Raw genomic sequence first — 9,992 nt, 5'->3', positions numbered from 1 at the left:
TTTTGCTCACTTAGTTATTAGGCAAAATATGTGGAACGCTAATATATCACAGCTCCATTCCTGTAGGTGAATTTTAAGTCAATTTTTCAAATTTCATATAATCCTGAATTAGTTTTTCAAAGGTTGTGAAGCAAGTTATACCAATTTTAACCATTTATTTTTTAAAAAAGTAAACATGGAATGCTCCTGTAGAACTTACAATAATAATAAAAAATGTCCACATTGTGGTAAGAGCCAGTACTTCATTTATACTCGTTCCAAGGCTTCTAGCATAATGATGCTGTTTCCTCGTATTACCTAGAAGTCAAAACAAATAATTACCACTACCATACATTTGAAGAAAAATATTTAAACCAGTTCCAAGATGGCTAAAGACAGCTAACATGGAGGGTTGTTTGTTTTTTTAAAATCCCGCTCTAGCTGAAAAGCAGCTGTTATAAACATCCACGTGGGAATAACTCATCCTTATGGTCAGTCTGATCCCAACCCATATAAAGGCTTTTAAATGAGGATTTTTCACAATCAGCCATTTTCTTTTCAAGCCTTCAGTTTACAATCCTTATAACTTAATTCATTTTTGCTTACCACCATCCCTATGTTGTTCTGTTGTCCACCAGGTGCCATTTCCACACACTCATCTATCACCAAATTCATGAATGGATCAAAACCTCTTAATATCCCTTGAACATGTCGACCACCATTTAGTTTTACTGCAAAGAACAGACAGCAAGTTAAAATGCCCTCAATATATTTTGCTAGAAGAGTCTTTCTTTTAAAACTAAGGCAAGTAATTAGCAGTTAAGACTTTAAACAGTTTTCATTAAATCACAATTCTTTTAAACAAAGTTGTATTCAGTGAACAAATAAGCCCCAGTAGACAGCATCTCCTTCACTATTAACAGCTACTTATATACTTAGAACAAGCTAAAGGCAAGTGTGAGACATCACTAGTAGCTGAATGTCATTTGCTATTTCATGCAGGAGAAATTCAACAGCAAAATGAGACATTCCTCACAAGATGGACCATATTCAGTGAGACTGCAAATATTTTTATATTAATTTTTATTGAAGATTATGTTATACAGATAAAGCTAGTACAATCTACATAGTGTGTGTGTGTAACTAAATTAAAAAGTGCAAAAAAATTAAAAAAAAAACCTCCATCATCCCCAGCAAGAATAATCAACATTAACAGCTTATCACCATCTCTTAAAATAAAACCATCTCTCCATCTCCTAACTCACCCATTCTCTATAAATCAATATAAAGGTGAGCCTCAGTAGAGCCTTGAGTCCATAAAAGCTACATTAATGGCTATAAGCTCAATGAAATCTCCCAGCCACTTGCAAGCCAACCGTAATAATGTTGGTTCCTGCTGTTTACCCACAAAAAGCAGCTGTGTGGAGTATGTGTGGGTAATCTTGAGCTCTCTTTCTCCAGAGAGATTTTGGTGGTCTGGATCCAGCTTCTAGATGCCATTTTCAGCCGTAATGTCGTCCCTCTCTTCTAGGGACATCAGTTCACCACGGCACTCACCAGAAGTCTGAGTGTGCAAATACTTGTGGACTTCTTCCTGCTCTGTTTTTTAGATGGAAGTTTCCCTCCTCTATTTGGTGAACTGAAGCATCTATTCTAAGAACACCTCTTCAGAAGCATTAACACAGTCAATGCAAAGGACAAAGAATTGTAAACAATTGATTAAGACCACTTTCCCAGAGACAAAGTAGGAAGCAGTAGCAACTACTTATGCAATTAATCTGCAGCCCATGTCCAGGAACAGAGGCTATGTTGTAGCCTCTCCCAACTTAACTTATCAATATCATACAGCTGCAATTTGTTCTGAATTTATTTATAGTGATTTGTATGCTGTCTATTTGTCACCCTACTTGGTAGTGGTGTTTGCAGATAGGGGAAAATACTTCCTGTAGGATGACCAATCACCACTCTAAGAACACCTGTTACAGTGGACTAGGAAGAGTGGGAAAGTAATATGAGTTACCACCTCCATTCACAGCTCCATTTTGCAATCAAGAGCTAATGTTAATAATGGCAATCATTCTTCTTCTACTGAAGAAAATTAGAAAACTAATGAGAAATAAGAAGAACCTCCAAACCTCTATTTACTCATCTGGATAGAATGAGAAATCAGTAGCTTCAGGACTAATTACAGCCATCTGCTAAATATGCACACAGTATTTGGAGAAATAAATATTTATGGTACCACGTGAAATTCATGTGTATCTTTCTCCCCCAAACCTGTATCCATCATTATTTCCTTTCCACTACAATCATTACTGGGTTCACGCCAACTTTCCTGTTTTTGCTGCTTATGTATCAGGGATGAAGGAAGAACATTACGGCTCTATGCATGAAGGAGAGAATATAAGAAACAAATGTCTAAACATCTTTACTTCTATGTACAACTTCTCTTGACAGATACAGATCCCAAAATAACTCTGTCACAAGATTTATATCTGTAGCCTGTAGAATTTATGCACTGATGACAGCAAAGGAGACTAAACGCAATAAAGGTCTTTTATTATGTATGCTATATTGTATTTTTTAATTACATATTGTATATATTTTAATATGGTCTGGGTCTGTGATCCACAATAAAGTTAAGTAGGCAAGAAATTATTAATGATGCGAAGACTGAAAAAATGGGTTGCTTAAGCAGATACAGGGAGACTAAAGAATTCATGAATTACGTGAATCAATAAAAAAGTAATACACATCTGCATCTCATATATGTTTGCTTTATTTAGAGTTTAAAAGACCAATATTTGGAAATGTACTGAAACAGATGCAAAGAATAAAGACTATAAGGGGAAGTGAGCACAGGACATCCTAAGGGAACTATTTGGACAAGGTGAACAGACAAGTTCTTTCCTTGCAAAACAGAATCTTAAAAACAATCAGTTCACTTACATGAAAGCTTCTTGTCCATAAACCTGAAAATTCAAAATAAAGGAAATAAGCTTCACTAAAGCCAAGTTCACAATAAAACAAAATTAATTCAACAGGCTTCATCTCAGCATAGGGAATTTGTGGATTCATAGACTTTAAAAAGGTAACACATCTGTTCTTACAACTGCTGCAAGACTCTGTTTTTAGGGATGCTGTTTGACCTGCTATTTAGTTTGAGGCTATGATTTTTCTCTTTTAATTTGATGCTGATTTAATTTTGTAGTTGTAAGCCTCTCTTTATATTTTGGGCAGGATCTACATGTTTGCAATGAAACAATACTCTAGCAATGAGCAAGAAATCAACAGGTTCATTATCAGTGGGAAGGATGCACATTCACACAAATCTAGTTTTCAACCCAGTGCACCATTTTCTTAAGCCAGTGATTCTTAAACTTTTTTCTCTCAGGACCCCTTCCCACTTTTAAAAGTTATGTTTGTATGGGTAATATTTGTCACTTACTGTATTAAAAATTAAAATTGATACATTCACTGCTGCTACCACTTCTCATGATTGTTTGATGGGATTTTAATACTGCATTATTTTTTAACATAGGCTGGCAAATAATTTTGATTTTGTAGATCCCTTAGAGGGCCTTGGGGGACATCCAGGAGTCCTAGGACCACACTTGTCTTAAGCAACCTTACAAGGCTTCCATTGCTTCTCTCCATAATCTGGCCTTGTGCACTTATCCATTTTTTGATTGAGGAATGGAAAATTCCAAAGCTTTGCGCATAAGATGGTTCAACAACGGTCAATGCAGAGACGCACCAGCATGTTGCCCTCAGGGAAGATCGCTCCTTTCCAAGAGCAGGAACAAAACCGTAGTTCCCTTTTTAGTCGCAAGGCCCTAGGACGTGGTTTCACCAATGGGCATGGGGACTAATTGTTCTGAGGAATGGGATTACCTCGACTGTGAGTTTTATGTATTTTATGTTTGTTTTTTATACACGTTTATTTTAATTAATTAATCAATCAATCTATCATATTTAAACAGAGCGTGACTCGGCGGCGTACAATGAAGAAAACCATTAAAAACTAACAATTTAAAACATTCTACAATTAAGACCGCCCTTCAGCATTACTAGTGACGGGGTAGCAGAGAGGGCTATTATTACAGGCGATCAGCCCCCCCCCCCTTCACCTCTGCCTTGAGATTGTACCACGAAGAAAGAGTCCGCCCACTCTCCCCTTTGTCGAGGAGGCGGCTCAAAACGCTTGCGGGGCAGGGGCGAGCGGGAGCCGAGCCTCCCCGCCGGCGACCGCAGCCTGGGCGGGCGCCCAAGGAGGGCCCCTCCACCACCCTGGCGACACGGCGCGCAGTGCATGATGGGGCGCAGAGGCGGCCTTCGCGAGGCTTCCCGCCGCCCGCCCCGGCCTCCCGCTCGCTTCCCTCGCCGCCGCGCCCCCGCCCCGCAGGGCCTCGCGGCGGAGCTCCTCCGCGGCGCGCACTCACTTCTTCAGCTCCGGCGGGTGCGCCTTGCTCATTCTGCCTCCTCAAGCCCGGCCGCCACGCGAAGCGCCCGCCGCCCGTCTCTGCTCCGGTGGGACGTCAGCACGGCGCGCACCTCACTGCCCAATCACTAGGCGCTTCAGGCGCAGGCGCAAAGGTCGACCGAGCCAACGAAGCTCGAGCCCGCTCCCCAGCCCTAGCAACCAATCACCGAGCGCCCCGCCCACGACGTCCTAGTAACGCCTTCCTCGGAAGTCGTGCGACGGCTCCCGCGTTCCCTGCGCTACGTGCTTCCGCGGAGCCCAGAGCCCGGAGGCCGGCGCCCCTTTGCGCCTGCCGCGGCCCTGATCCGGGCTGCAGAAGTGCGGGCGACCACGAGGTGGCAGCAGAGGTAGGCGGTCGCTTTGCTGCTATCGCGTGGTCGTCCGGATTTTTTGCAGTCCGGATATGGGGTTCTTAGCAAACGCTAAGATACTGCAACGTGTTTCCATGCGAGGCTACGCGGAGTAAACCCGCGAGCGGAAGGGGAGCTGCTTCAGAGTAAGCCGGTGAGGTCGGTTTGGATGCCGATAGGAGCAACGCGCGTTGCAGGAGCGGACAGCATGAGCCCCCCCGCATTCTGACTGCCGTCACCAGCATGTCCTGGGGCAAGGCATGATGGGAGTTGTAGTCCAAAGCATTGGAAGCCCACCTGGTTGTCCGTGGAATGGAAATCAGTTGGTCTCCTTCTGGGGGAGGGTGAGCAGAGGCAGCTCCCACAGAGACTTTCACAAATCGGTGTCTTCCTGTAAGGCTGCATTTTGATTCTTCCTCCTCCTGGAAGGGTCAGAAATAACCTCCACCAGTCCCACATCAGTTCATTCACGAGAAGGAAATGTCACCTTTTGGTCTCCGGCCGAGGATTCGGGATACACTGAATAGGAAAGCAGAGCAGGGCTGGTCTCCCACTAGGAAATAATAAAAAATAGGGGAAAAACACTGGCTGGCTTCACTCATGCTAAACTAAGCTAAAAGTAGGTTAGGTATTGTAGTAGGAAGATGGTGTTAGTTAAGGCAAGTCAGTTGCCCCCTCCCCAGACAAGAAAAGCACTGGGAAGCCAGACCACTGGGAGACAACGCCTAGTAATGCTTATTCAGTACAGGTAGTCCTTGTTTAGCGGCTGCCTCGTTTAGCGACTGTTGATGAGAAGGTAACGTTGCGGCCAATCCTCGCATTTACAACCTTTGCAGGTCTGTACAGCAAAGGAAAGCTGAAGGAAGAATGTAAGCAGTTGCAGTTTCACTTAGCGACTGCTTTGCTTAACTGAGTTGCCAGTCCCAATTGTGGTCTGTAAATGAGGACCACCTGTAACTCTTGTCCAGAGAGCACAGTGGTTGTCTAACAAAAAGTGCTTTTGTCTGTGTAGTGCCACCCTCCCTATCCTTCATTAATACCCATACCCAATCAGATTATGCTGCTATATCCATTCAGTTATTTGCTGTACTAACCCTATTGTAATTAGCCTAACTATATATAGTTATATATATAGGTATAACTGAATGGATATAGCAGCATAATCTGAATGTAACAGGCATACAGCCCCTCCCTTCTTTTGGTTGCCACTACTGCCTCCGGTACCGTAATAATTAATGCTTCAACAAGAGTGATTCTCAGACCCGTTATTAAAGAAGTCTATGAAGAAATTTCTTCTGCACTAGCTTGTGATTCACTAAAACAGGAGGTGCATCTGGGCAACCATGGCTGATCCCCAAAAAGGATCAGACCAGGCTAGTACTTGAATGGAGACTGCTAGAGGTCCCTGGTTAGTTTCAACAGACGGAGCCACTGCTAGGGAATGTCCGGAGCTCTTAAGGAACGTGCCAGGCATCGCTGCGTTGGCAGGTTGACCAGTGAGAGAAAATACTGCTCCCCGACTTTCCTTTTCTTTACCTTGGACTCTTATCACTTCACAATTTGTGAGACTATTCCAATTCACAAGACTTTAAGCAGGATGACAATTTCCTCCATCAAAAACTGGTTTTGATCAATCCCTCACAGGCATTTCCTTCTTTAATATGTGTGCAGTACTCCTATAGTGAAGTTTGTTTATTCTGCCCTCACAGCCAGCAATGGAGTGAGGGAACAATTCTTTTCAGCCCATTTTTCTAAGTAAAAACCATAACCGACAGAAGTCCTGGGAATAACAGTAAAAGTGGGCCGATAAGGAAATTCTCCATACTGAAATGAACTCGGAACACAGTCCAAATACAAATAATTTGAAAGTGACTGAGAAACAGTACAAGATTTTGATTTAAGAGTTTAATAAACATTTGGTTTGGGAGTGACTAAAAAGATGTCACATATTCCCGTAGCAAAATTCACATTTTGATGTTGCATTTTTAAAACCCCCTTAAAACCTTCACTTCTGACTCACTCAGCAAACTTAAGCCGCACAACTTTCCAGGTTCAGATGGGTCCCTTTGTGTTTGAATCCCTCCTCATCCGTGGGTGGCAAAACGCACCCGCTGTCAGTGATGATACTTCTGCTCAGATCTTGCCCAGACTTGGATAGACACACAAATGCATTTTCCCCCTACTGAGGAAGCATTAAGGCACATACACCCGTATCCGCTGCCTGAACAAAACAATTCCTGCCTGATTTGGATGAAAGTATGAGATGATGGCCAGCTTGGGAGAATTCAAAAAGGTTCAAATACTACATCTTCTGCCACTAAATTACATCACAACATAGAGAGCGAACAGGGAAAGATACAGGCCCAGAACAAACCATCTCCTTGAGCAGGATCATAGAAATACTTATTTTGTGCCTTTATGGAGCACCAGAGGCATAATTTTAACCGGCTTAAGTGAATCTGCCCTGCAAAGACAACAGGCGAGCAAACTTCAAAGCTGTTAATGAAGCCCCTTCTCAATTCTTCTGCCCCATCATCGCCACCAGGGAAGGGAGAATTGTTCAAAACGAGGCAGAGAAATTGCCTGGGCTTGTGAGCGTATCCATGAGCTAGGGAAAACCCAGTCACTGGTTTCCCATTCTGACAACTGGCAGCCTTCCTTCCAGGTTTCTTCCACAAGACCAGGCGTACCCTGGGGCCATCATAACCCCGAGAAGGCACCCGACTCTTTCCCACTTTTGTTCCCTGGTTTTCATCAAGTTCATCACACCCTTCCTAGCTTGACCCGGGTTTGTGCTCAGGGGTAGGGATGCTACTGAGCGATGCCAGCCAAGGTCTCCTTCATCTTTTTGGTCATGCTGGGGATGAGGTGAACGTGGTCATCCACACATTTCATCACACAGTTTTCCAGCTGCAGCTTGACATGCGATTCTTTGCTCCCTGAATCCAAAGCATCCTTTGCTTTATCGTTACAGTGCATCGTGCAGCGAGAGAGGCGGTCCTGCAGGGGAAGAACCGGAGACGTGGTTAGAGGTGGGCATGGCTAAGAACCGGAACGCATGGCATAAACTGGGGGGGGAGGAGCTACGGTGCTGTCCTCCTCATGAAACGGGGAGATCAGCCGATTCCAGATTCGTAATGGGATAGGCTTCCTTGGAATTTGGGGTTGGGGAACCTTTGGGGTGCTGCCCCAAGGGCCACACCGAGTGGGGCAATGATGCAAAGCTGGTACGGCTGGTTTCTTCCCCCTTAATTTGGGAGGGGTGGTTCTTAGCTTTTTAAACTATCGAAGGCAGGGGTGCCCACAGAGTAAGCAAAGTCAAGATGGCAGCTGTGACAGTGCAATCAAATCTCCGCCTGTTTTTATGTGTGATGCACACAAAAAACTGCTTTAATCACACCATCAGGGCCACAATTTCTCTACCACGCTGTGTGGACACTCCAAATGAAGACTATTTTTCATGTTTCCTGTCACAGATGTGGAGAATGGAGCACCGATTGTCAGCAAACGTGACCCGATGAGACTCCAAGGGCCAGAGACGAAGGGCTGCGGGCATTTCTTGCCGCCACGATCACTGACCCAACAGCAAGATTCCATCGGTATTAAAACACTGACGAGAGACCCCTTTCAAAGGTGTTAAAGGAAATATAAACCAGAACTGAGTCGCTTGGGGCGTGATTGTTTAAGATCGTCTTTTAACAAAGCGCTCTCGCTCTGCCAGGAGAACGAGGCCTGGGGCCGCAGCGGATGTGCGCTTCCCCTGGGCCAGCTCCCTCGCTGCCCCCCAGAAAAACGGCCGCAGGGACCAGCAGTTCTAGCAAGGTTCAAGTCCAGCGCCCCGCGAGGCGCCCGTCTTCCTCCTCCTCACCTGGAATCTCTCCAGCTCCTGGGTGACCACCGCCTGGGCCTGAGCCAGGGGAGCATGGCAGCGCTCAATGCACTGGTGCACCTGCTGCATGGATGCCCTGCCATTCTCACAGCAAGTTGCGCTGCACCGGAACATGATTCCCTGCAAGGAGAAGCGGGCGTCAGGAAGGAGCCACCGGCTAGAGAACGGCTCTTGGCGCTGCCAGCCTCTCGCCCTTGGCCCCAGGAAGGCTGGAAAGTGCCCCCCCCGAAATCCATTCATTAGAACCGCCACAATCGGGGCAGGAGGGGAGCCACTGTCTCTGGGGCCGTGACTCACAACAGCGCGGTTCACGGATCACAGAAGGAACCCCAGCTGGCTGGACGGGCCCCTGCCCAAGCCATAAACCAGGGCCCACACCTCACGGCGGGCCGGTGGGCCGGCGGGCGGGCGCCTTGAGCCCAGGCAGGTCCAAACCCGGTCGCCAAACGACCGTTAACGCCACGGCGTCGTGCGAACTCCGGGCCGGCGAATGATGGCGGCTGAACGCGCCGCGCTGGCCACGGAGTTAAGCACTTCGCACGACACCGCGGAGCACGACCCTGACCCGCGGCTCGCCCGTCCCCCCGCCAAACCGCAGCGGCGCGAAGGCGGCGAAGAGCCGCCGGCCTCCCCGGGCCGCCCCGCCCCGCCCCGCCGCGCCGCGCCGCGGGCCGCCCTGCCGCCCGCCCGACCTGCATCCTGCGGATGTGCTCCCGCTCCAGCCCCTGCACCATGCCGTCGATGGCCTCCTGCACGCGCAGCTGCTGGGCCTCAGCCATGCCTGCGGCGCGCGGACGGCGGGCGGGGCGGGGCGGGTCGGGGCTTGCCGGGCCCTCGTGGCGGCCCGAGAGCGCAGCAGCGGCCCCGCGCGTCCGGCGCCGGCACTGCAGGGCGGCCCGCGCGGCCCGCGGCCGGGAATCCTGGACGGGGAGGCGGGAAGGCGTCGCCCCGCCCCGCCCCGCCCCGCCCTCCGCGTTCAGCGGGCGCCCGGAGAGCCCCTCGACCCGTTCAGCTCCTTTTTCGCTGTGGACGACGGAAGTACGCTTAGCTCGTCTGGGGAGCGGGAGCCTTCGGATGGGAGACCACAAGGAAATGCCGAGCTGGGAGATTAACAGCATCCCGCGGAAAGACAGTGACACGCCGCTTCCCCATCGTTCCCACGAACTGTGAGGACGTGAAGAGGAGTCTGTGGGAGCCCGCCCCGTCTGGGCGAGCCATGCTGGTTAGCACCAGCCGCACAGAAGACCTGCTCCGCGACGGCGCCTCTTAGCTCGCTCCGGGGTCTCCGTCT

General features: G+C 48.0%; 2 protein-coding genes and 1 long non-coding RNA gene across 4 annotated transcripts; 1 reads left to right on the top strand and 2 right to left on the bottom strand.

Moving 5' to 3' along the window:
• Positions 1–135: 135 nt before the first annotated feature.
• Positions 136–4,563, bottom strand: SNRPG (small nuclear ribonucleoprotein polypeptide G). The gene is made up of 4 exons (XM_007432089.4): positions 4,422–4,563; positions 2,929–2,951; positions 586–710; positions 136–297 (listed from the first exon to the last, which is right to left on the bottom strand). The coding sequence occupies exons 1-4, from the start codon at positions 4,451–4,453 to the stop codon at positions 247–249; spliced, it is 231 nt and encodes a 76-aa protein (XP_007432151.1). The 5' UTR covers positions 4,454–4,563; the 3' UTR covers positions 136–246.
• A 110-nt stretch (positions 4,564–4,673) lies between these two features.
• Positions 4,674–8,470, top strand: LOC103054177 (uncharacterized). Its single transcript, XR_001559965.3, has 3 exons — positions 4,674–4,966; positions 7,787–7,844; positions 8,289–8,470. It is a non-coding gene; the product is annotated as an uncharacterized LOC103054177 (long non-coding RNA).
• On the bottom strand, positions 6,696–9,558 carry TIMCC (TIM double twin CX3C motif chaperone). Of its 2 annotated transcripts, none has more exons than XM_088152025.1 (3): positions 9,394–9,558; positions 8,681–8,821; positions 6,696–7,812 (listed from the first exon to the last, which is right to left on the bottom strand). In XM_088152025.1, exons 1-3 carry the CDS (start codon positions 9,478–9,480, stop codon positions 7,624–7,626), a joined length of 417 nt encoding a protein of 138 aa, XP_088008151.1. In that variant the 5' UTR covers positions 9,481–9,558; the 3' UTR covers positions 6,696–7,623. The 2 variants fall into 2 exon arrangements, with proteins under 2 accessions (XP_088008151.1, XP_088008152.1); XM_088152026.1 differs by lacking the exon at positions 9,394–9,558 and adding an exon at positions 8,999–9,347.
• Positions 9,559–9,992: the final 434 nt, after the last annotated feature.

Source organism: Python bivittatus, unplaced genomic scaffold, assembly GCF_059951505.1.
Source record: "Python bivittatus isolate LINGU-HERP-01145 unplaced genomic scaffold, Pbiv_v1 ctg000680_np1212, whole genome shotgun sequence".
Taxonomy (NCBI): Eukaryota; Metazoa; Chordata; class Lepidosauria; order Squamata; family Pythonidae; genus Python; species Python bivittatus.
This window is presented reverse-complemented; position numbering and strand designations above follow the sequence as displayed.